This window comes from Saccostrea cucullata, unplaced genomic scaffold (assembly GCF_032062105.1).
Source record: "Saccostrea cucullata isolate Sc308-1 unplaced genomic scaffold, CSIRO_AGI_Scuc_v1 ctg5895, whole genome shotgun sequence".
NCBI lineage: Eukaryota > Metazoa > Mollusca > Bivalvia > Ostreida > Ostreidae > Saccostrea > Saccostrea cuccullata.
Genome location: NW_026920047.1, coordinates 28,193 through 56,187, shown reverse-complemented (window position 1 = coordinate 56,187; position 27,995 = coordinate 28,193). Strand labels below are relative to the sequence as shown.

Below are 27,995 nucleotides of genomic sequence, written 5' to 3'. Positions count from 1 at the left end.
GTTTAAAAGTTGATTCTAAAATATTGATTGACTACTAAGATCTCCTCATGTCTCTAAAACCAAACAATTTTCAATTCATCCGGCGAAATAGAATATTGGATTTACAAATATTTTATTTGAAAATATCATCCTCTATGTTTCTTTTTAATTTATCTGAAAACACAATCAGAAAAAGTTTCAGAAATTATATCATTCATGTTTGTTTGTTAAGTTCATGCCCACAATGCTTGCAAGTTGCACTAGATCCTAAAACTTTGTTGTTACCTAAATCTTGTGGAACATGAGCTACCTAGATTCTTTATTTTTAGACTACATTGAGACTTGATGCACTAGTCAGATTTATTTAACACGCAAACATAAAATGGACAAGAAATAAATGTTAAATTTTAATTGTGCAAAGGAAAATAGTGTATTTATTTTACAAAATGAATGCAAAATATGAACAATCTTTACTGGTTTCTTATTTATTTATTTCTTGAGCACAATAGAGTAACAAAAAAAAGTCATATGGACGGAATACTGAAAAAAAAACTACAAAAAACCCCAAACAAATATCATTTGTTGTCACTCAAATCAATAAGGTAAGTTTACATTCGGCCTTAAAACAATAAATATTACAAATTCAGTATCTCAATATTTTATCATTGCACATAAACAGTTCATTTCAATGTTCATTAATATTTCCATCATTTAATAAAAGTTCAATTTTACAATTCACAAAATGTTTCTTCACTGTCTGAAATTCACACCTAAAGAGAAAAATTAGTTTGGCGTGGGTGTAGGTGTATGACCTTAGTTGACCTCTGTTGACCTCACACCACCACCAATCCCTCGCTGACGGGCATGCTGATGACGCCTGTAATGATGGGAACACTCTTCCCGTCCTTCAAGACAAATACCTGTAATAATACAAAAAGTATAAGTTACTAACAAACACACAAAGAAATAATTCATCTTACACTTGATACACATTGTTAATTACATTTAGTAACAGAAAGCAATGAAAAATACTTTTTCCTACTTAACTAAATACCCCAAAAACTTGTGTTTTTCTTCAGATTGTCTTGGGGGATCATCCGATCTTTGGGAGAACTCTAAACTATCTAACAAAAATACATGTATACTGCCTACCTGCAAAAATTTGCTGAATACACAGCAAATTTACTGCAACAAACCCAAAAAATTTTAACTTAGCAGCTTTTCAATAATTCCAGTTAAGATTCCAATAAGTTATTTAAACATTAACAGAAATACATCTAACTCTTCTTTGAAGAATAAGGAAGAACTTAATTAAAAAATGGTTTCCTCAAGGATGAAAATGTTAATTTTCTTTTTGTTTTGCATAGATTAGAACACGCAGCTGTTTGCATAGATTATAACACACAACTGTTTAGGTAAAGTAAGGTTATTTCTAGGAAATCAGTGTATACTAGGTCTGGCAGAGATCAGCATGCATTCTCTCAGTACCTAAATAATTTTGTTCATGTTTTTTTTAAAATTAATATTGTCATTTCTTAGTCATTTTTAACCTATTCTGCTTAATATCACTAAATGTAGTATATACCTCATGTTACTGTCAATACTACATGCATCAACTCTTCAGTATCTGAGTTACAATATTATTTCTATTGACATGCTGTTTAGTTATGCAGTCTTTACTGTTTATTCAAAGAGATCCTCGTTCTTGTTGCAGACTTTAGACACGGGTTCCACATCAGTGCAGGGCATGCTAATTACCCCAGTGATTATAAGGACCTGGGAACCTTCCTTCAAAACAAATGCCTGACCAAAACAGGTCATAAATGTAGCTATACAAGGTTTCTTGCAATTCTTTTGAAACACTTTAAGATTTGACTTCTAATAAAATTTGAAGATATTGAAATATTTTAAAATAATATGACTCATAAACATTCAAAATTTAAACAGAAAGATGGATATACCATGTAGGCATCTAATCATGATGAAATATGATGATAACATTCAGTAATGAAGCTCTGTGACTTGAAATGCGAGCAGAGCAAACACAGACATCTTAATACATCAAAGGTGGGATCAGGTGCCATTGAGAAGTAAGCATCCTTTAGATCTGTTGAGTGGTAACTACCATATGCTCTATGTACAGATTATTGGCTCCACACCTGTCATACCGTATTTGGCCGAGTATAATACGCATTGATGTAAAATACGCACCCCCCTTTTTGAGTCTGAAACTGAGGAAAAAAACGCAGTTCGGATGTATTATACGCAACAGAAAAATTTACCAAGCGATGTTCTGAACTATGAAAATCACGGTAATTTGTTACGAAAATCGGCGCGAGGATTAGGTGTCAAAAATTTACTGAACACACTTTTTTAAAAATACACACTTTATAACTTTCTCTTAATCCTGACATTCCGTATCGCGGCAATCTGGAGAAAATTATTTATTCATTTATTTCAACAAAGCACAAGATAATGTTGCGTAAACGTATTAACAGATTTTTTTTAAAGAATATGCTCTCAGGTAATTTGTTTTATAAATCTAAATAAATTTTTGTCACCATACCTTGATATTGTCTGAGACCCCTCCTCGGAGACAATCAACATGCAGCTCAAATTACTTTTAACTTACTTTTTCATGTTATTTGGGCATAAAAAGATTATGAAAGTGACATTTTTAAGAAGCATACCTTCCAACAATAACTTACCGAAGTTTAAAATATGTCAATTAACAAAAGAAATTGCATATGTCTCTAGGTATTACTACGGTATGTACGTATGATAGCCGTGTTGCACCTGAAAGAAAAACTTGTCAAAATCCCATTGTGATGTAAAATACGCATCCCTTTCTCACAGAAATTTATTTTAGGAAAAAATTGTGTATTGTACTCCCCTAATTACGGTATGCTCTCAGGTAATTTGTTTTATAAATCTAAATAAATTTTTGTCACCATACCTTGATATTGTCTGAGACCCCTTTGTCACTCAAACATTCAACAAACGTCTCAAAGGCATAGTTCAGGCCGGGAACCAGCATAGGCACCTGATAATCAATAAGAGAATTTAGTATAAAAAAAATGTAGATTTCCTCTCATCAAACATTGTTATTTTACAACAAAAAATAAAATTTCTTATTAAGATCTTATTTTGAAATGAAAATTATGGTATGTTGCAACCACTATTGAAATAACGACCACTATTGAAATAATTATATCAATAGTGGTTGAGAGTGCATTTCAATAACATAGTTAGTAACCACTATTAAAATACGACCACTATTGAAATAATTATATCAATAGTGGTTGAGAGTGCATTTCAATAACAAACATAGTTAGTAACCACTATTAAAATACAACCACAATTGAAATAATTATATCAATAGTAGTTGAGAGTGCATTTCAATATAATAACCATAGGTTTCAACCACTATTGAAATACGAGCACAACTAAAATAATTATTTTATAGTGGGTGACAGTGCATTTCAATATGGTAATCATAGGTTTCAACCACTATTAAAATACTACCAATATTAAAAGAAAAGTTTCACCGCATCAGAAACATTTGAAACAATTATTTCAATATATATTGGATTCATTGTTCAATGCACTATTAAAATCAATAATTTAATCCATATTTAAATCTTTATTTCAAAAGAGAACATTATTTCAATAGAGGTTGCAACCTATGTTTGTTATTGAAATGAATCTCACTCACTATTGAAATAACTATTTCAATAGCAGTCATATTTCAATAGTGGTTATATGACTATCTATGTTTGTTATTGAAATGCACTCTCAACCACTATTTCAATAGTGGTCGTATTTCAATAGTGTTTATTACCTATGTTCGTTATTGAAATGCACTCTCAACCACTATTGATATAATTATTTCAATAGTGGTTGTATTTCAATAGTGATTATTACCTATGCTTATTATTGAAATGCACTCTCAACCACTATTGATATAATTATTTCAATAGTGGTTGTATTTCAATAGTGGTTATTACCTATGTTTGTTATTGAAATGCACTCTCAACCACTATTGATATAGTTATTTCAATAGTGGTTTTTACCTTTGTTCGTTATTGAAATGCACTCTCAACCATTATTGATATAATAATTTCAATAGTGGTTGTATTTCAATAGTGGTTATTACCTATGTTTGTTATTGAAATGCACTCTTAACCACTATTAATATAATTATTTCAATAGTGGTTGTATTTCAATAGTGGTTATTACTTACGTTTGTTATTGAAATGCAATCTCAACCACTATTGATATAATTATTTCAATAGTGGTTGTATTTCAATAGTGGTTATTACCTATGTTCGTTATTGAAATGTACTCTCAACCACTATTGATATAGTTATTTCAATAAAGGTCATTATTTCAATAGTGGTTGTAACAATGGTAGAATACAGACCTCAATGAAGGATTTTTTGAAGGAGTACAGTTTCTCGTCATATAAGAATGTAATCAGTAGACTGGTGGAGGGCTGACTGAGTGACGTGTTCTGTAGATTGACTGTTAGTTTGAAGGTAGGACCGATTCCTTGGACCTGAAAGTAACAAGTTCATACAAATATAACCACATAAATGTTTAAGGAATGAAGCTGAATTATTTCAACTTTTATTATTATATTACGATAAAACATAACTTGGGGCAGTTTACGCTTTATAAATCGCAAGTATTGTTACATCATATAATATAAGTTGAAATAAGCTTCATTCCTTGTAATTTAATTTCAGTGTAGACAATAAGACAATTTTCATTCATTTGATGTAAGAAAAAAAGATGATTGTTTTAAAAAAATTACTTCAATTTGTGCAAAATTTTAATGTAACGTCAGGCAGATTGATACATTTTTGACGTAAGTCATTGTGACGTAGGCAACCCATTTTATACGATATGAAAAAATTTTTTTATCCAATTAAATACAGCGTTACAACCAGAATTAAATTATATTAAAATGGATTAAATTGTTGACCCAATCAAATGATGTGTTACAACTAAAATTCAATTATTTGGAATTGAATTGATTTGTAATGTTAAACATTTATTAGCCTCAGAATATATTCATTCTTCTTTCTATGAATATTTGGAAATGCCCCTGAGAATCTTATTTTTTGCTGCTCAGTAAGAATATTAATCTGTACACCTTTTTTATATATGTAAAATGCTATGAGATGTGTACATGTAGAGATCACATGTACTGATATGCTACAGACCTGAGCATTGAGATTGAGTGGCTCGGTGAAATCAGATGAGATCACTTGTACTATAACACAATACAAACCTGAGCATTGAGTTTGAGAGGCTCGGTGGGATCAGATGAGATGGGATTCATGCTGTTGTCTAGGGATTTGGCATACTCCCTCAGTGTGTTCAACCTCAGTAGATACAAATCCCTCTGGAACGTCCTGTGCATCGCTGACAAAGATACAGGATAAAGATCACATTTTGTAGCCAGTAATACATATAAACTGAAAGAAAAAAAAACGCAGGGTAGCATAATTGTCGATAAAAATTTGACCACATGACCAAAAATTACGAAAATTGGTCAGATGGGAAATTTAGTTACTATGCATCAAAATCAGTATTCAGAATTACTCAACCATAAAATTTATGACGTCATGTAGGGGAAATGCTAAAAAGCCCAAAACACGTGCAATTTGATAACGATCGATTGACGTGTTTGTCCACAAATCTTGTTGCATTATTTGATGCATATGAGGTATGATGCACATCGTTTTTCAATATTAAGAGACATTATAAATTTATTGCAATCTTCGCACAGTTTACGGAAGTTCAATAGGGTCTTTTCAAATGCCTAATTAATGAAAAAGGTAACAACGGTTTACTAAACAGTCTCTTGTAAAATTTCCCCCATAAAACTTTTTAGCCATTGTCAGAGAGGGTCTGGAGTGGATTTTAATCAACAGTGACGATGACGTTAACGCGAAACAGAGCCATGTTACGAGCATGTTATTCGTCCTGCCATCTCTTAAATCGCCACCTTACTAGTCCACAAAAACAGCAATTTATATTGTACACGTGATTATAATTATTACATTCATAGGAAATTTGAAAGAAAACAATTCTGCAACTTGGTTTTTTGAGCCAGTCAACTTACTGTTGTATTCCTCTCACTGGCACATGCGCGCACCATTTGACTAATTTTTTTGCGTGGTTACCCATGCTAAATATAGCCAGGGTTTGAAAGATAAACACTCTGATGAAATTCCATGCAAAGGAGAAATAAGACTCTGACAGATGCACGAGATGGACATTGAAGATAATGAGAGTTTTCGATTTTCCCTTTTGGGGGGTATCGACATTTGAGCTTCAATAACTCATGGATAATTACACAAAATCATATGAGAATTTGGTTATATCTTTTTGAAAGATGATTTTAAAAGTTAGATGGGAAAACTAAAAAGTATTTTAAGAAAAACAAATTTAATTCACCTCAAAAGTTTACCCTGCATTTCTTTTTCCTTTCAGTATATTTGTACAATCCTAAAAGACAATTTTGTTATTTTTTATTGAGATTATATCAAACTCAACCCCCATCTGGGCCATGATCTAAAGAAATTCGAATTTTTCACTATAAATGGAAATTTTAAAATAAAATAACATTACTAACTGTATGGTCATCTTGTTTTTCAAAAGCAGATATTTGATTTTTCGAAAATTAAAAGCAAGTCCTTTACTGTAATTCCTTTCTAGATGCAACCATGATTTAGAGAAACTTTTTGTGCTACATGAGGATCGATCGAATTAAGGTTTCACTATAAGTGCATGCGCACTCTTATTATGCCCCAGTAATGGAGAATTTGTGGATCGATGATTTTTTGTTCTGTCCATCTGTCTGTTTACCTATTTGTGTTTGTCTTCAAATACTTTAAAGCAATATTAGCTGCATTTTTGAAAATTTTATTTACCTACATGTATTTAAACGTGTTATTTTGATAAATATTTATGTAATTTAAACATTTATGGTTAATTATACTAGAATTAACTAAACTGTTTCAGGAGAAATACTTTTGTACATTCAATCAATTATATAGGATAATTTAAATCAAAGGCCTGAAGGGCCTGCGAGTTTACTCGCTCGAGTCAATTGAGCTTTTTCATACATCTGGGCACCATACCTTAATATATTCAGTTTATTTTGCATCTTTAGAGATTGAATATTATATTTCTGATCCATGTTCGGTTCATAAATAAAGTGTATATTGCTTTTCCTTAATATATACAGGTTGGCACTAATGGGCTTCCGTATTATTTTGACTGGATTCTATAATAAATTTAAGCACACTAGCTGCAGTGGTCAGTGTTATGGAATAATTAGGTTAAAGATTACCACAGCAAATCTGGATTCTAAAAATAGATTTTCAACAACAACTAGCTGCAGCTAATGAGAGCAGCAGGTGTTTGTGTTAGGGAGTATTCTAGGTCAATTATAAATAAACCTCAGATGGGAAGATTAGATCCGCCTAACATGCTTGAACATATATTCATACGCAGTAATTGTACATCTTACAGATATTTAATCAAAAATTTCTTTAAAAGCATGAAGGCATAAATAATGTTACAGTATGAAATTTTATACAGTTTTTACCTCTTAAGTTTGTACAATCACTCAAACTAAAGCATTTTTTGCTAGAACTATTATATTTGGCATATGGATCACCTTGATGAATGCGTGAAAAATTTTACAGCTCTGAAATGGCTATGTCAACAGGGAGTAGCTTGCTATGCAAGCCAACTCAAAAATCAGTGTTGTACAGGACAACAATTATTCAATTTTGCTTCATACATAGCTCATAAATAGTTCTTCCATTGCAAATATGAGCAACAAAAGTTTATAAAACTAGATGCTGTCATGAGACAGTAATACCCGCACTATGGTGTTTGCCTCTAAATGCACACTTCTTCATATTGGGCTTTACCAAGGAAAAAGTCAATATAATTCAATAATTTACATAATACATGTATTCATCAAATTGAGCATAATATGCTCAGGTGACCATGTAGCTGCAGATCTGGTTTTATATATTTGTCTTTGATCATAACGCTACAGATCCCCATATGCAAAAAAGGTGCAATTTACGCGCAATATTTTTTTTAGCACTTTTGGGCAGAATTTCTCCACTTTCTAGCATTAGTCAATCAACTACCTTTCACTCCCTAATTTTGGACACATTCTCTGGCCAATATGTATATTTTGTCCACCTCCCAGCCATTTATAGTAATCTCTACAGGCAATAAACTCGCTTGATGTGAATTTTCAGCAATCTAACAAATAATTTTAATCGAGTTTATCTCGAGTAGAGACGACTATAAAGGGTTGGGAGATGGATAAAATATACAGATTGATTAAATAATGTGCCTAAAATTAGGAATTGATAGGTAGTAAATTGACCGATGCTGGAAAGTGGAGAAATTCTCCCCAGAAGTGCGCAAAAAATATTGCGCCGTAAATTGCACCTTTTTTGCATTACAGGATCTGCAGTCAAATATTAATATATAAAACCATAACGCTACAGATCTGCAGCTAGTGACCATGTGACCCATGGGCCTCCATTTTATAGGTATTTCATATTCTTAATTCATTACCAGTCGGAAATTAAACTACAGAATTTAATTAATGATGTAAATTAGGTTTGATAAAGGGGGGGGGAGGATTTTTGGCACATAATTGGAACTTTTTAAATCTATTTTCTCATATAGATTAACAACAAATAATATATTATTCAAATTAGTGTAAAGCGTTTTTGATGAATTTTTCAATATGTGCAAAGTTTATTTATATTTGATTAGGCAGAAACTTCTTGAAAGCTGCCATATACACAATCAATTTAATGGTCAACCCCCACCCGTCTCCCATCAACACACACACACACAAACACACCTTATTTGTCTGTTTTTGCAAATAGGCCTAGATTGCAAAGCTAAAATAAAACATCTTTTGTAAATGATAATTTTCAATTTGTTCTTGCACTATACATGTATCTAAACACCTGCATCACATTTGGCTTGCGTCACGTACCCAACTTAAGTACTAGTTTTACCATTGGCATTATCATTTTAGATTTCACTGCACGTGCAGTAGGATACTAGTGTGCATCATTGCATATATGTCGGTAGGAATTATTTCATTTTGTGTTTTAACTGGATTATATTTCATGAAGATGACAGGGCCTAAATAATAACAATAGGTAAGTACAAGTTTTGGTATAGATTTGGGTAAAATAGTCTGAAAAGCAAACGGTTAGGTTAAAGTTTAAAGGATCAAAGGTCATCCGATGCTACAATAGACGAATTTCACATTCTGAAGAGTTATCCCCCGTTATCAACGTTACATTCAGTTACAAGATCCAGAATTTTTTTTCTGGGAGGGAGGGGGGGGGGGGGGTTCCAGACCAGAATTTCCTGAGAAGCAAGAAAAAAAAGAAGTTATGGTTTGGTCTGTTTTCTAGGGTGGAGGGACACTTAGGGCATCCAAAGTCATTTTTATTTCCTCCAGTATATATTATAGTCCTGCAAATTCCGGGGGAAGGGGGGGGGGGGGGTGTTGAGGGGATCTCCCAATCCACTTCCCTGTCCCTGTAATGACAAATGATCATGTGACTCCTAAATAGTAGGAAACTTTTTCCATTTGACTATACATAATATTGTTTCTTGTGTTATTATGTTATGTAAATTTAATGGTATAAAGGTTATGAACCCCTAGAGGTCATCCTCACTCTCCTAATGAGCTGGAAATGTTCACAATATGACTGCCTTAAATTAAATAAAAGTGCATCAATGATAAGATTACTTGACATTTTATTCATGAATTTGTGTCAACATATCTTCCTAGAATTAGGAATGAGAATCATTCAGAGATGGACCACATTAAACTATTTGTATAAACATTTTTTTTTTTTGCATACATGAACAAACAGGGGTCTGGGAAGGGGTGAGGGGAAGGATCGAGTTAATATTTCTTTAGGTCTTAATGGTTGAAAACTCCTAAAATGAATGTTGACCTCAAATCTAACTTGTCCTCATTATTTTTCAAATGGTGGTGTCTCCATATGAGTGAAAAATTCCTGAGAGGGATGTTTAACTTGTACAAAATGACATAAAAACACAATATTGATTTGCGTTAAGAAATATGCAGGGGATTTTTTCCATCATAAATCTTCTTCTCAAGAACAGCAAGGGCATTCTTGTCCCCCATTTTGGGGAAAGGGAGGGGACACTAAATCTCATTTGTCTGTCAGTCTGTCCATCTTATTGACAGCTAGTATGTGCATCTGTCACAATAAATTTAACCTTGGTCATAACTTTTGAATGAGAAGAGATAGTGCTTTCATATTTCACATGCACATTACCACAAAACTTTCTAAATATACTATGATTTTTTAACCCAAGTGAGACCTTGACCTTAAAGTTTTACCTACTTTCCAAAAAATAACATTTTAAATTGATCATTTTGAAAGAGAAAAGAAAGGGCATTCAGATTATACATGTTTATTACATGTGAAAAGACTTTTCTAAATATATCATGACTTTTGACTCTGTGACCTTGACCTAGAAGTTTAACCTACTTTTCAAAAATATTATATTGTATATATAACTTTTGATTCAAAAGAGATAGGACATATTTGACATGTACATTACCTGCAACAAAATGTTTCAGAGCATGCTATGATTTTTCCCCTTTGACCCAATTTTCAAAAATTGATATATGATAGGGGTGCATATTTGACACACAATCTGCCATAAATTATGGTATCTCATTCAGTAAAACACAGAAAGCAGAGGACCACAATTCTTTGAATTTGCTTGTATAATCTTGATAGATGGAACATGCTCATATAATGTAGATTCAAGTTTTTTATGCCACACCATGATTAGGAATACATGTATAGTTTTTGTCATGTCCGTCCTCCACCCTTCCATCTGTCTTTCCATCGGGCTCAAAGAAACTTTCTAGATATTTTTATCAAAGTTCATATGTTGATGCATACTGATGTAAATATCCAACTGCAGCAATATTTTTTGACTTTGACTTTTCCTTTGACCTTCACTTAACTTTTCTTTAAATTAGTGTTTAGCTTTATTTTAAAGAAACCATTCAAGTTGTGTAATGAAACTTCACATGATGATACATACTGATGTAAGCTTTACGATGCTTCACTCTTTTTTACCTTGACTTTTCCTGTGACCTTGATATCACTTTTCTAAAATTAATGTCTAGACCAGTTTTGAATAAACAATTCAAGATATATTTATCAAACCTCATATGCTGATACATACTGCTAAGAGCTATTAATACGTCAACTTATTTTGACCTTGAATTTTCCTTTGACCTTGACCTCACTTTTTAAAATATCATTTTTCGACACCATTAGTCCCCCCGGGGCAAATTCAACATTCCAAAACCTTACTGTACATCTACATGACACCACCAACCATCTCCAAAAAGATGATTAGGCTACTGTGTAAAATGTAAGAGGAGTTCAGGGAAAACAGGGCTTTTTGCATAAAAAACATCATTTTTCCACCCCCTTTTGACCCCCTGGGGCAAAATCAAAATTCTGAAACTTTACTGCACATCTACAGGACACCACCAACCATCTCCCAAAAGATGATTAGGCTACTGTGTAAAATGTAAGAGGAGTTCAGGGAAGACAGGGCTTTTTGCATAAAAAACATCATTTTTCGACCCCCATTTGACCCCCTGGGGCAAAATCAAAATTCTGAAACTTTACTGCACATCTACAGGACACCACCAACCATCTCCCAAAAGATGATTAGCCTACTGTGTAAAATGTAAGAGGAGTTCAGGGAAGACAGGGCTTTTTGCATAAAAAACATCATTTTTCGACCCCCATTTGACCCCCTGGGGCAAAATCAAAATTCCGAAACCTTATTGCACATCTACATGACAACATCAACCATCTCCCAAAAGATGATTAGCCTACTGTGTAAAATGTAAGAGGAGTTCAGGGAAGACAGGGCTTTTTGCATAAAAAACATCATTTTTCGACCCCCATTTGACTCCCCAAGGCAAAATCAAAATTCCGAAACCTTACTGCACATCTACATGACACCACCAACCATCTCCCAAAAGATGATTAGGCTACTGTGTAAAATGTAAGAGGAGTTCAGGGAAGACGGGGCTTTTTGCATAAAAAACGTCATTTTTCGACCCCCATTTGACCCCCTGGGGCAAAATCAAAATTCCGAAACCTTACTGCACATCTACAGGACACCACCAACCATCTCCCGAAAGATGATTAGCCTACTGTGTAAAATGTAAGAGGAGTTCAGGGAAGACGGGGCTTTTTGCATAAAAAACATCATTTTTCGACCCCCATTTGACCCCCCGGGGCAAAATCAAAATTCCGAAACCTTACTGCACATCTACATGACACCACCAACCATCTCCCAAAAGATGATTAGGCTACTGTGTAAAATGTAAGAGGAGTTCAGGGAAGAAAAGTGTGACAGACGGACGGACGGACGGACGGACGGACGGACGGACATGAGTAACAACAATATACCCGAACTTTCTTTAGAAAGTGCGGGTATAATTAATATTCTTTTCTCTGTCCCTGCAACAAAAATTTCTGACATCTAAATTGCAGCTCATATTGCTTTAACTAAGCTTGTCTGTAACTTTTGATTGGGTATAGCTTTCATACAGACCTTGTATTCCATGTGACAAGGCCTTTTTTTGGTACCACCAAATATTATTTCTTGACCTTGGAGTTTAGTCCTCTTTTACAAAAAATACCAAACTTTAACCAGTAAACTTTGGTCATAACTTTTGAACTGTTGGTGGTTAGGCTTTCATACTTCATAAGTGTATTCATGGTGACAAGACCATTAATTGGTACATGTATAACTATTTTTGACCTTTCCACCTTGGCCTTTGGGTTTAACCCACTTGGTAAAAAAATTAACATTGTCAGTGACTTTTGAACAGTAATAACTATAAGAACTCTCATATTTCACAGGTATATTCCTTGGGAAAGGACCTAATAAATTTTCATGAATCAATTCAGTACGTGAATTATATGTGCAAGACAGCTGCTGGCTACTTTACAAGAGTTAAAATAAATAAAAGAGAGGGTTTACTCTTAATTATTAATTTTTAATTAATTAAAACAAGATGTGTTTGTGAAACATTAAACGCCCGGCAGCAACAAAGTTCGAAAAAAAGCATAAAGGTTAAAGTCAAGGTCACAAGGTCAATGTCCTTGGTGCCATTTGAAAGCACTTAATTAGTGGAGTGTGCATATATACCAAATATGACGTCTCCTTCTTCTATGATTCAAAAGTAATGGCAAAAGTTTAAAAAAGCTATTTTAGCATATAGGTCACAGTCAAGGTCAACAAAGTCATTTACCTTGGTTTCATTTAAAAGAATTCAATCAGTGGAGTATGCATTCCAAACATGAAGTCTCTATTGCTTATGGTTCAAAAGTAATTGCAAAAGTTCGAATAAGGTATTTTTAGCACATAGGTCACAGTCAAGGTCACAAGGTCATTAACCTTGTTGTCATTTAAAAGATAAATTATTGGAGCATGCATAAGTAATATGAAGTCTCTATCTCTCATGGTTCAAAAGTTATGGCAAAGGTTAACGTTGACAACGGACAGACATGACAAAAACAATATACACCCTGAATCCATCAATTCGGTCACATAAAAATATATGACTTATGAAAAGTTATCTTAATACTACAGTAGTAGTAACAATGAATAAGAATTCAGCCAAGTAAGAAATCAGTCGTTGACAGGAGTGCTAATTTAAATCTTCAGTACACATAGACCAGGAAGTAAAATATAACGCAAGTAAGTGGGTCATGTGATACCCATACAGAGATTGTACAAGTATTTGGCTGACAAGACAGACGCCATTAAATTTTGCAGGTAACACGTAATTGGGTCATGTAATTACCTGGCATACAGAGATTGTACTGGTATCTGGCCGACAATACAGACCCTGCAGGTAACATTCATGGATGAATTCATTTGATAATTCTTGTTTATAACAATAACTAAAGATAATTTTTAAAAACAACATGGACAAAATTTGCTCTTTCATTATTTTGATAGTAAATTGAACGTCATGTACTAGTCTATAAATTATATTTAGGTGAATTCTATTTAAATACCATTAAGACTCTACATACCCATAAACAAGGATTATTTAAAGCTTAAAACTCGACTTTTCTGGTACTGTGGTTTCATTAATTTCATTGGCATCAATTTTTGTGGATTTTGTAAAACAGACGTTTTTGTAATTTTGTGGACAAAAGCATTGCCTATACAAAGGAATGTCACACTTCATAATTCAACGATCATTTGAATTTGTGGATTTGTTCAAGAACAAAATCCACGAAAATTGGTGTTCAACGAATATTGATTAAACCACAGTACTTGTGTTTCAGTACTTTAGGATGTATGGATTAATCTTATTATTAAAATAATATATTTAAGGGGAAAAAATGCCGGGTACGACCTTGGAAAATCTTTGAGATGATGTGAAGAGTATGCTATGAAGCATATCATGTAACTCTCTCAACTGTGGGTAGAACAGAGGCATAGTAGCACACATAATGTAAATATGTAACATAAAAAGAGAAATTCTTTTCAGATAAAAACACTAAAACCTGATTTGGTTTCTTTTGTTGGTGTTACACTTTTATCTTCATTACAGACATCCAAACAAAAAGATTGATTGAATTTGTATGTTGTTTAATGTCCCTCTCAAGAATTTTTCACTTATATGGAAATGCCACCACTTGCCGATTGAGAGCTACGAATTTTGTCCTAAACTCAACACTCATGCAGGGCTATTGAGCAGTGAAGATCTTTTTTGAGCCAGTACCTACTGTGATGAGGGACCTCTATTTATTTGCAGTCTCACCCAAAGGGCTGGTCTCCACATCCCCTAGTGGGATTTGAACCAGCGATGTAAGGGTTGACTCCTTACTTCGTGACTCGAGATGTTCTAGGCATACTCTAAAACCTGGCCTGGCCCCTTTGGCCTGGCCTGGCCTCTAAGTTGGCCTGGCCTCTATTTTGGCCTCTAATTTGGCTTCAAACCAAATTTTGGCCTGGCCTCAAAAGTTGGCCTGGCCTCAGATTTGGCCTCTGTAAAAATTTTTGGCCTCAATTTTGGCCTCACTCAAAAATATTTTCTTTTTCTGAATTTGATTGATTTTATTGATTTTTTATTGGTTTCATTTTTTTTTCACAGATTAAGCAGGTGATTAATATATTTCTGTTGATATGTAAATGTGAACATTAAAATAATTATACACTACTACCAATCTGATTTATTTTTATTGATTTTCTATTGATGTGTTGCAATTCTGAAGACTATAACACAGAGCATATAATTTTACTTTCAAAAAGACACTCTCTTAATGATTTATTAAATGTGCCTTTATTTTTTTAAATTTCCATGGTAGGAATGATAATTTTTACAGAGTAAAAAACATTTACAAAATCAGGGAGAGGGCTAAAATAGGCTGCGCCTGCTGCCCAATCCTATTCACGATAACACCGGTGAATAAAATATTGTTTAAATAAAAAAAATATTTAGAAACATCACAATTAAATTATGAAGACAACAAAGAAATGCAGATGAGTAGTAATTAACTAAGAACTAAAAAGAATTTTAAATTTGCCGTTTTAAGTATTACTTGTTTAATACAAGTTTTTTTTAACTGTCTTTATTTAGAATTAAAAAAATCTGTTTGATGATGTTGACTACTTTTACAAATGATAGAAAAAGAGTCAATACTATGATATGCAAGTAACTGACCACATTTTATATGATAGGGTTCTAATGGTGAATAGGATGCAATTGTTTTACAGCACAAATGTTAATAATCTATCATCAAACTCAACTTTTGTTTTGATAATTGTAGGTAGTGAAAGTTGTAGCAGCTAGGAAATTCTTTATAAATCATGGGTGGCTTAACAGCCTATGCACATATACATGTCATTACTGATTAACTTCAACCTTTAAACTCCCTGTCAAGAACCGTGCTGCAGAATTTTTTGTCATTTGATATCCAATTACAGTGTTACGGCACACCAGGAACAGAAAGTTATAAATTATCTGATAATGTTATTTATCTTAATTTTTTTTAAATACCAACTGTTCTTAGATTAAAGTGAACATGAATTTTTAACAGAGTAATCAAATAAGTGTAATATAAATATTTTGGTATCTGTCTTGGTATATTTATTTGAGAAAAAAAATCTTAGGTGCTTGTATTCATATATCACACAGATGATGCAGGCATAACAGTAACACAACACTCCACAGTGTGTGAAAGATGATGATTCATCTACTTAACAAGTGGGAATTTTTCAAAGCTATTAATGACATTTGACATGAATTATTACTATAGTTTTTTTTTAATGTTCACAATTTGGAAAACACAAAATAAACTCTGAAACTTTTTTTCTAAATAATTATAAGCAAGAGTATCGGTAGCGTGTCTGTATGAAATACCTGTAAATAATAAAATAAATAACTTGATCAATTGATAATCAATAAAATAATCCTTGTTGGTGGTAGTACATGATTATTTTTAATGTTCACATTCACATATCAACAAAAATATATTAATCACCTGCTTAATCTGTGAAAAAAAATGAAACCAATAAAAAATCAATAAAATCAAATCAAAAAGAAAATATTTTTGAGTGAGGCCAAAATTAAGGCCAAAAATTTTTACAGAGGCCAAATTTGAGGCCAGGCCAACTTTTGAGGCCAGGCCAAAATTTGGTTTGAAGCCAGATGAGAGGCCAGGCCAACTTAGAGGCCAGGCCAGGCCAAAGGAGCCAGGCCAGGTTTTAGAGTATGCCGATGTTCTAACCACTATTCCATGCGGGCAGTATTGATGATATTAACTTATTCTTTATTTTTTCTTTCTTACATTAAATAAAATATATACCGTAAATCTGGAAATTTTTGCTGTGGATAAATTTTTAGCAAATTTGCGAATTCATTGCATTCGCAAAAATATTTTTCTTAAAAATAAATCACCATTAACCAAATTTTGAAGAGTAAAAATTAATCAACAGAATTTTGACCCGAATTCGCAAAAAAAAAAAAAAAAAAAAATCGACGTAAAAATTTCCAAATTTACGGTATTCAAGATTTAAATTGTTATTCTATTCATCTATTTTAAAGTTAATGCATTAAATATCATAAAGTAACAAGAATTATATTGTTTACCTAATAAAACCGTCTATCTATATTCATCTGTGAAAAGGTGAATAATTCAATTATTTTTAAGTTTGAAAAATATAAAGAACTACAAACTCTTAACTCTTGATTCCCGCCTACATTTTGCACCCATTAAATTCAATATTAATGGCAATTTGGCCATTAAATCTTTGTTTAACACAAAGAACACTTCTATGGTAATTGAATCATCATTTTAATTCCATTAAATTATCATTAATTATCATTAATTCCAGGTCTTTTGAAAAGGGGGGTAGACGATATTTTCTTTTGAAAAAAACTTTCAAGAATCAACATATTTTTAAATAGTCTTAAACATGATAAAATATATCTCATACCTTCTCCTATGTCTTCCGCAAATAAATAAAACATATAAATTAATGAAATACAATTTTTTTAAGTTGTCGATAGCTTTAAAATTGTTGAAAAATCAGCATTTTTTTGTTTATTGTCTAAAAAAATCTCTCCCCCCCCTCCCCCCTGTGAAACACAAAAAGCTTTGGCAAAAATTTGTAAAACAACAGTCCATATTACCTATATAAAGGAATTTTTGTTATTGATCACTATAACAAATGCCTTTTTTCATGCTAGGTTTACTTAAATCATGGACCCCTGTACCAGTGCCCAGGACGTGATGCGATGTGACCTGTGTGAGACCGCTGTGGTAGAAATGCATTGTGATACGTGTCTTATCAACCTGTGTAAGGCATGTGTGGGAGAACACATGATATCTGATGAATCCAAAAAACACGAAATTGTTAAATTTTCCCTGAGAAAAACTACCCCCCTCTACCCTGCATGCATATCTCATGTCAAAGAACGATGTGAAATGTACTGTAATAAATGTGATATTCCTGTGTGTGTCACCTGCCTTGCTTCTGATCAACATCTAGGTCATAAATTATTGAAAACTGTACAAGTCTTAGATAACAAAAAAGAAAAGATCACAAAAGAACTGGCTGAATTAAATGAGACAATTTATCCAACCTACCAGGACATTGCCTCTGATGTACAAAACAAAATGAGTCAATTAAAAAAGGAATATGGGGATCTCTCAACAGCCATAACAAAACATGGAGAGGACTGGCACAGAGAAATTGACAAACTTGTCAAGAAACTTAAAGCTGAAGTTGATGAGATGAAAAACACACAGTTACAAACTCTACAGAAACATCTGGATGAAATAAACAAGACAATGTCTGACATCAAGGATGAAATCGATTCATTTAACACTGTTATAGACTCCAATGAAATTTCAGAGATTTTTAAATTTGCATCTGTTAATATTACAAGATATAAAAATATCCCAGAGAAAATTTTGCCATATTTGCCAAAATTCACACAAGGCAGAATCCAAAGGAGAAAAGAACTCGGCAAATTGTTTGGCACCTTATCATCAAGTTCTTTAAATTCAGATGAACATGGCTACAGCATGAAGACAACACACAAATCACCAGAAGCTGGATCCTCTCCTCCAGTCAAACAGCTGCTTGATGAACCAGAGACTGTCACCACCATGAAGACTGAGTGTAGCCTTTACCATGCAGCCTGTCTGAATGATGAAGAAATCTGGACAAGTGGAGATGAAAAAACCATGAAACTCTTCAGCATCAGTCAGGGATCACTACTCAAGTCAATCAGAACCAAGTCAGGGAACAGACCATATGACATAGCAGTGACAAAATGTAGAGATTTAATTTATACTGATTACATTGATAGTACTGTGAACATTGTGAAGAATGAGAAGATAGAGGAGGTGATCAGACTACAGAACTGGATACCTAAAGGTGTCTGTAGTACCTCCTCTGGTGACCTCCTGGTTATCATGATCAGTGATGATAGAAAACAAACAAAAGTTGTCCGTTTCTCTGGCTCCACAGAGAAACAAAGCATTCAGTTTGATGATCAAGGTAAACCTCTTTATTCATCTGATTCTGATTACATTAGTGAGAACAGGAACCTGGATATCTGTGTGTCTGATGGAGCTGGAGCAGTAGTGGTGGTCAATCAGGTCGGGAAACTGAGATTCAGGTACACTGGACATACTAATGCTCCAAAGAACAAACCATTCCATCCACGAGGAATCACCACAGACAGTCAGAGTCACATCCTTACAGCTGATAATAACAATGACTGTGTCCACATCATAGACCAGGATGGACAGTTCCTCCGGTACATAGAATGTGGACTTAATAATCCGATAGGACTATGTACAGACACATATGACAATCTGTTTGTTGCTGAATGTAACAAAGATCAAGTGAAAAAAATAAAATTTCTGCAGTGAAAAAAGTTATTACAGTTTGATCTCTCTATGGACACAACATTTCACAGAAAGTCTATACTTTCAAATAGACCATATAAAAATCTTTAAAAACATACAGGTGTGTTTTTTCTTATACACATTATGTGATGTCAAAGTGGACAAGAAAAATAATTCTATAAATTTAAAAAATGTAACAATGAATGAAAAACCTTGACGGTACGTACATATAAGAACTAACAGTAACTGACCCATGTGGTTTTATCTCACAGTTACTTCTTTATCCAGTGGATATTAGTCATTGTATTCCAAACATGATACCAAAGAAACAAATCATTTGCATTTGTAAATTTGTAAACATGGAAGATCAAGGTAGAATTAAAAATCATTAAGGTTGATAAATCAATTATTGTAATAAAAGATAATACAACACATTTTTTTTTACTTTCAATGCAAACTATTTGTGAAATTACTTATATTATTTCAGATGACAAGTGAATGTAAGAGACTGAATGTATCTTTCAGTAAAAAATAAAGATGTCCTTTGATTAAACCAGCAATCACAATACATGTAATAACTCTTGCACACAGGTGTAACACTGTTAAAAAAAGAAGTATCTTACCCAATGATGGAAGGCAAACCATTGATGTGTTTGTAAAACACTGTTGTCCATATGGCAGCTTTATCAAATGTATGTCAAACCCAATCAAGACTATAGAATGAAAAATGCTAGTACCCAAACAAAATTCTTGTCACAAGGACAACACTAATGTAATATGAAACCCCTACCAACAAATTATGGTGAAGTTTTTATGCTTTTCAAAAATAGGTCAAACTCTAAGGTCAAAAAATGTTGGTAGTCAAAGAAAGGTCTGGTCATGAAAAATATGCATGTGAAAAAAGAAAAGCCTAGCACACACTGTTCAAAAGTTATAATTAGTAGATCAAACTCCAAGGTAAAGGTCATGAGGTAAAAAATGTTGGTACAAATAAAGTCTTGTCATAAGGAATAGACATAAATATTATATAATTTCCTTTTTTCTGAGTGATACATACTGACTGCACTCTCTCTCTCCCTCATCGTCTGGTCCACAAACAGCTTGGTTTTCTTCGGGACGTTGAGACGAGAATTTTGAGCGGCGGGGGGACCCCCAGACAGATCCTTCTCCTCAAACGTGGCATTCCTCTTCAGAATCTTAATCATCAACCCACCACCTAAAGAAAGAGGAATAGAGTCTCATATAAAAAAGTCAAACTTGACTTCAATACAGAAAAACAGAAAAATAAAAAAAATGTTTTTCATGGAGAGATAACATTCCATGGAGCACTTTAAGAAGCTAGCCTGATGAGTGAAGTCTCATTAAGAGAAAAATTGATATTAAATCAAAATATTTAATGGTGTACCTCTTAACTCAGTACTGTTGTATTTATTATAGTGGACACTTAAGTAAATATATAAATATATATTTAATCTAAAGTAATTTTCATAAAAGCAGAGTTTATTTAAGAGTGAACTTTTTATAGTGTTGCCATAGCAGTTTGCAGTGCAAATGGTTTTTTGACTCATTCGTTACGCCTGTAATTTCATACCTACCCTGGTACTTTACATACTCAATAGCTACCAACCTTTCAGGGTCATTATGAGAGTTCCCTCCTCTCGGCCAAACTGTCCGAACTTGAGCCCGGTGACGACATCGTCCGTCTTGATGACGTTGACGAGGTACTTTTCCTTGTAGATATGGACCTGACAATTATTGAGGGCCACTATCACCGCCTTAAAGCCCTTACTCTTGTAATCTATCACCTCCATAGTCGTCATACTCCCCGGTAACTTTACTGTCCACAACTTCTTACCCTAAATAATGGAATTTTATGACATTCTATGGAAACAATTTTCTTGCTGAAGTTTATATTTTCATTTATTCATGTATCTCAAAACTTTGAAAACTCTCTAAGTTATATTTCTAAGCTTGATTATTGAAAATCATGAAAATTGCTTTTTGTATTTGAACTTTGGATATGCCTTATGAGTTAAGGCATGAATTTTTTTTTCCGGAGATTACAAAGTTTGTTGTTTCCGGTTTTCTCCATAATGTTTATACAGCGAATGTTTATTTCCGGTAACGGGAAATTCGGCATGGGCTGAAACAGTAAACCTAAAAGGTATGTGAATATAAAGGCTCCATTTATCATAAATCCAAAAGCTCTTTTTTTTTTTTGGTCTTAGATTTTTCACTGAGGAGCATTTTGCCGTGTCCTTTTTTTTTCTTTGTACAGACATCTTTGCTTGCTTTTGTTTGCAAAACCATTTGCCTCTTTTGTTTGTATTTAAGGTGGGGGTGAAAGTATGAACGAGTATGTAAGGGAGGATGTGTGTGTGAGTTTAAAATCCTTTGTATATATACCACTACATGTATGTAGCAAGCAATTTATATGGAATTTTGTTTATATACAATGGAAATGTAAATAAAAAAAAAAAAAAAGCTTGATTTTTGAAGTCCTAATCTCTTAGCTTATTCTGTTTAAAAGTATTTAACCTGGAATTATCTCGAATCCACAGCTATCTCGAAGATTTTCCTCTGTCCCACTGAGTTTGATAATTGTGTGTGTGTATATACATCCATTACGACAAGCCACCACGATCCTATACTCTACGTCATAAAGACCAGTCACACTGTCTCTTTAACACAATGAAATGCAAGTAAGGCTGTAAGTTTATATTATTTAAGAAATCTTTGTTCAAAAGAATTTGAATAGACAATTAAATTTACACTTGTCTCTTTAGTGGTGTGTGTTTGTCCAAACTAGCTATTTACCTGTCTCTTAGTTGTGTGTGTGTGTCTTGACTTACTGTGGTCTTTACAGTGAGGTGTGTGTTTTTTACCTGTCTCTTTAGTGGTGTGTGTTTGTACTAGTTTTACCTGTCTCTTTAGTGGTGTGTGTTTGTACTAGATTTAACTGTCTCTTTAGTGGTGTGTGTTTGTACTAGGTTTACCTGTCTCTTTAGTGGTGTGTGTTTGTACTAGGTTTACCTGTCTCTTTAGTGGTGTGTGTTTGTTCTAGTTTTACCTGTCTCTTTAGTGGTGTGTGTTTGTTAGATTTACCTGTCTCTTTAGTGGTGTGTGTTTGTTCTAGTTTTACCTGTCTCTTTAGTGGTGTGTGTTTGTACTAGGTTTAACTGTCTCTTTAGTGGTGTGTGTTTGTACTAGGTTTACCTGTCTCTTTAGTGGTGTGTGTTTGTACTAGTTTTACCTGTCTCTTTAGTGGTGTGTGTTTGTACTAGGTTTACATGTCTCTTTAGTGGTGTGTGTTTGTACTAGGTTTACCTGTCTCTTTAGTGGTGTGTGTTTGTTCTAGTTTTACCTGTCTCTTTAGTGGTGTGTGCTTGTACCAGGTTTACCTGTCTCTTTAGTAGTGTGTGTTAGTACTAGGTATCTGTCTCTTTAGTGGTGTGTGTTTGTACAAGGTTTACCTGTCTCTTTAGTGGTGTGTTTGTACTAGGTTTACCTGTCTCTTTAGTGGTGTGTGTTTGTACTAGGTTTACCTGTCTCTTTAGTGGTGTGTGTTTGTACTAGGTTTACCTGTCTCTTTAGTGGTGTGTGTTTGTTCTAGTTTTACCTGTCTCTTTAGTGGTGTGTGTTTGTACTAGGTTTACCTGTCTCTTTAGTGGTGTGTGTTTGTACTAGATTTAACTGTCTCTTTAGTGGTGTGTGTTTGTACTAGGTTTACCTGTCTCTTTAGTGGTGTGTGTTTGTAATAGATTTAACTGTCTCTTTAGTGGTGTGTGTTTGTACTAGGTTTACCTGTCTCTTTAGTGGTGTGTGTTTGTTCTAGTTTTACCTGTCTCTTTATTGGTGTGTGTTTGTTCTAGTTTTACCTGTCTCTTTTGTGGTGTGTGTTTGTACTAGGTTTACCTGTCTCTTTAGTGGTGTGTGTTTGTACTAGGTTTACCTGTCTCTTTAGTGGTGTGTGTTTGAACCAGGTTTACTTGTCTCTTTAGTGGTGTGTGTTTGTACTAGATTTTACTGTCTCTTTAGTGGTGTGTGTTTGTACTAGGTTTACCTGTCTCTTTAGTGGTGTGTGCTTGTACTAGGTTTACAAGTGTCTCTTAAGTGGTGTGTGTTAGTACTAGGTTTACCTGTCTCTTTAGTGGTGTGTGTTTGTACTAGGTTTACCTGTCTCTTTAGTGGTGTGTGTTTGTACTAGGTTTACCTGTCTCTTTAGTGGTGTGTGTTTGTACTAGGTTTACCTGTCTCTTTAGTGGTGTGTGTTTGTACTAGGTTTACCTGTCTCTTTAGTGGTGTGTGTTTGTACTAGGTTTACCTGTCTCTTCAGTGGTGTTTTTTGTACTAGTTTTACCTGTCTCTTTAGTGGTGTGTGTTTGTACTAAAATTACCTGTCTCTTTAGTGGTGAGTGTTTGTACTAGGTTTACAGTTGTCTCTTTAGTGGTATGTTTGTACTAGGTTTACCTGTCTCTTAAGTGGTATGTGTTTGTTCTTGTTTTACCTGTCTCTTTAGTGGTGTGTGTTTGTACTAGTTTTACCTGTCTCTTTAGTGGTGTGTGTTTGTACTAGATTTAACTGTCTCTTTAGTGGTGTGTGTTTGTACTAGGTTTACCTGTCTCTTTATTGGTGTGTGTTTGTTCTAGTTTTACCTGTCTCTTTAGTGGTGTGTGTTTGTACTAGATTTAACTGTCTCTTTAGTGGTGTGTGTTTGTACTAGGTTTACCTGTCTCTTTAGTGGTGTGTGTTTGTTCTAGTTTTACCTGTCTCTTTAGTGGTGTGTGTTTGTACTAGATTTAACTGTCTCTTTAGTAGTGTGTGTTAGTACTAGGTTTACCTGTCTCTTTAGTGGTGTGTGTTTGTTCTAGTTTTACCTGTCTCTTTAGTGGTGTGTGTTTGTACTAGGTTTACCTGTCTCTTTAGTGGTGTGTGTTTGTACAAGGTTTACCTGTCTCTTTAGTGGTGTGTTTGTACTAGGTTTACCTGTCTCTTTAGTGGTGTGTGTTTGTACATGTTGGCAAAAGTTTCACAATCTCTCTTCCTGTAGTGTGTGAAATCTCAGTGACCTCACGGTTAACACAATGCCTTCAGCCCTATATGAAAACAACTAATATATTAAAGACAACCTGTTGAAGCTAGAAAGAGATGTGACTTTAACAAGTGACAAATTTTAATCAAGTATTATACCATAGGTCTGTTTCTCCATTACAATGTTAATGCTCTATTGAATAAACATCTGGTATGATGAATTGCAAGTTTACTTTCATAGCCTACCTATAGTCATACCATCTTTACAAATAATAAGTAGGACTATCTTACCTCATTCCCTCTAGCATTTCCCGCAACACAAATATATTAATCTTTTCCTAAAACATTCAACAAATTGTTCTATAACTTTACATATAATTAATTTACATTGTTTTTTATTTTTTCTGGCAACATTCAATATGTAATATTTTAACTGGTTTGAAAAAAGCTTCAAGCAACAAAAATTCTGACACATTTGTCATATAAGTTATTACCTCTTTGACCTGATTCCAGAGATCGGCCTCTACAGGGTTAACCTCCAGTGTTGGCAGGGTGAACTTGAAATACGGCCTCAAATTCTTGTATACGTAAATGTACGGACCTGAGGCTACAGCTATGGCTGAAATATTACAGTAATTAATTTGTTAATTATTATTCTCATATGAACTTAAATATGTTTATATCAAACACATATCATATTAGGTTATATCAAACTGATACTACCAGTATAAAAACTTACATCTTAATAATTCAAACGATATTTGGGTTGATTATACATGTATCATGTTGTTAAAACTCTGACAGGGATAATTTTAAAAACATTAATAATTGCCTTATGGTTTTCATTTCTAGTGGAAATATATACCTGGTGTCCGGGGTTCATGGGTGTCCATGTAAAATGTCACAACCCCTGTAGGTAGGTCAATTATCGTGTGTTCACTCATTAAATTCGTCCCTGAAATATACAAAAGAAGATAGATTATTGGCTAAAGTTTGAAATTTTGAACAAATTGAAAAAAAATGTGCATCTAAAACTAGCAATAGTGATACTATATAGCGGGTTATTTTCACCCCTTGTTATTTTTTCTTCCCTTTTTTCACAATTGCAAACATTATCTTGCCCCATTTTGAATTTGCTCAGACACAGTTCTGTATAAGAAGTTCTCCTACGTTCATTGAATTTTCCCTGTCTTTAATTTGCCCTACTGAGAGAAGGGCAAAAATAAACGGGGGGCAAAACTTTCCCTGTATACAGTATTTCTTCCCTACCTTTATAGACTTTGAGCTTCATGTTGTATGTTCCTGTCCCTAGGTCAGCTATGATAAGTTTCCAGTCACCGTCGGCTTGGACATCAGACAGACAGATACACTGGGTCAATGTGTAGAGAGAGGCCACAGGGTCCTTATAGGCATCCAGCCATTTATCATTTCCCATCGTACTACAAAAATCAGATATCGTGATAACAAAGTTTACTGTCTGTATTATTCTATGGATTTTACACTTAAATTTTAGAAACAATATGAATTGCTATAATAATTTTGTATCTCCATGTTTACCAGTATTTTGACTACGTACATGCATAGCAAAATAAATACAGGTGATAACTCAACCCAATGCAATTACTATGAACAATGCAGAGAAAGGTGAATGTTGATCAACATGGTATGGAAATATGAAGGGAGAACAAATGCTGAGAAATTTAACTGAATTTTTGTCTTTATATGGATTAATTTTGGCATATACAATCTCATCAAGGTTTGTTATGATTAATTTGGTAGTTGGTAATTTGGAAGTTAATTACAATGCAACTCCCTTTAAATTCTTCTAATTCTTTTGGGGCAAATATGATCCAATTTGCTACACTGCAACAATGCATGAGACATATACTATGTTGATGTGTCTTGTGCAGTTTGATGTTTGAAGAGGCAGATCGATGATTTAACTGTAAGCTTTGTATAGGACTGCTATGGCACGCCAAATTCGAGATGAGCTAAACATAGTTTCACAGTCGATAAATTAAGATTATCTGTTGAAAACTATAGTTTACGAACTATAGATTATAGTTAACAATAGAGAGGTTGAGATTTCAAACATGTACGTGTACGGGTCATCTAGTAGGGGAATAACCTAAATTCTGTGTGTATTACGTCATCAATTTTAGTGACGTCAAGATTGCTACACATTCGTAAAACTTGTAGAATGGAATCTACAAGTAAGTGAAAACATGTAGCTTTAATAATAAAAATTAGCCAATTTAAGTGTGTAAATGTGATTGTTATACATTATATAGGATGTTTATGGTACTTTCACGAGCACTTATTTTCATCAAGTTTTGTTTACTAATTAACGACAAAAAACCTTCTAAATAGGTGAAACAGAGACACCGATCGCGGTGTAAACGTACATGTTACACGTCATAAAAATCTCAACAGACAAATTTTAAAAAACGTGTACGCGTACGTCAAAATATATACAAGTACACATACGCATATCTCAACCTCTCTAGTATTAATCTATATTTTACATCTGTAAACCATAAGTTAACGCGATAATGTATGTTTCACAACCGTAAACTATACTTAACACCGAAACAATCATTTGCGATTGCAAAACATAGATTATCTGATAATTACAGTTTCACAATTTGTTAAATATAGTTTACAAACTGTAAACTATAAATAACAATCTGATAAATATAGTTTCATGATATTTGAAACTATGATCAACGACTCTTAACTATAGTTTACAGATGTGAATCTATGTTTATTAACAAAATCTATTGTTAACGCTTTATTACAGACAGACAAACTTAGATTAGCATTCGTAAACTATAGTTAAAGACTGTTAAATATAGTTTTACAGATGAAAACTATACTTCACGGATTGTTAACTATATTTAACGGCTAGTTAAATATACTTTACAGTCGATAAACTTAGTTTATCAACTATGAAATTATGTTTAGCTCATTATTGTGAATTTGAAGTGCCATAGACCGCGCTTGCCCAACGGTCACACCGTAAAATTAAAACCGTATCATAAACTTGTCCACGATAATCCATCAAAATAAAGAATAAGTTGAATCCATTAACTTAAGAGCATTCCATTTTTAGATTAACTTCCTACATAAAGTGGCAGAGTGCAATGTAAAACACACAAAATGGCAGGAGCAGTGTAAAATTAAAAATAAAATTACCCAATTGAGTCATTTTCCATTTGATCTTTGTCTTCGCTTGACATCATTGCAAATGTTTTATTATCTTCTCTTCAAACGGGGTTCTTGATCCTTATTTACATCTGCTATTCATTTGGTAAACAATCGATTTTGACTAAAAACTTGGGTAAATTTGTTGCGAATGAAAACAATTTCACCGGAAATGCTCTTCGAAAATGAATAAAGTAACTCGACCATGATTGACACACAAAAATTCAGATTCTTATAGA

The 27,995-nt window shown here is 33.5% G+C and overlaps 2 protein-coding genes across 3 annotated transcripts in view; one reads left to right on the top strand and one right to left on the bottom strand.

The window, feature by feature from the left end:
- LOC134242245 (uncharacterized) overlaps positions 1-19,896 on the top strand; it is a 34,431-nt gene extending 14,535 nt beyond the window's left edge. The window contains exons 1-2 of one of the 2 annotated variants that reach the window (XM_062724331.1): positions 13,889-13,917; positions 17,849-19,896. In XM_062724331.1, coding sequence (XP_062580315.1) covers positions 17,862-19,544 — 1,683 coding nt within the window. In that variant the 5' untranslated portion in view covers positions 13,889-13,917; positions 17,849-17,861 and the 3' untranslated portion in view covers positions 19,545-19,896. Of the gene's footprint in view, positions 1-13,888; positions 13,918-17,848 lie in introns of those variants that run through there. The other variant, XM_062724339.1, reaches the window with a different exon arrangement.
- Positions 557-27,950, bottom strand: LOC134242116 (Bardet-Biedl syndrome 1 protein-like). The gene is given in 13 exon segments (XM_062724153.1): positions 557-899; positions 2,936-3,022; positions 4,403-4,537; positions 5,276-5,409; positions 20,578-20,736; positions 21,148-21,376; positions 24,508-24,552; positions 24,554-24,617; positions 24,844-24,890; positions 25,047-25,171; positions 25,418-25,507; positions 25,822-25,991; positions 27,748-27,950. Coding segments are annotated over 13 exon segments (1,419 nt in total). The 5' UTR covers positions 27,795-27,950; the 3' UTR covers positions 557-812.
- Between the last annotated feature and the right edge of the window lie 45 nt (positions 27,951-27,995).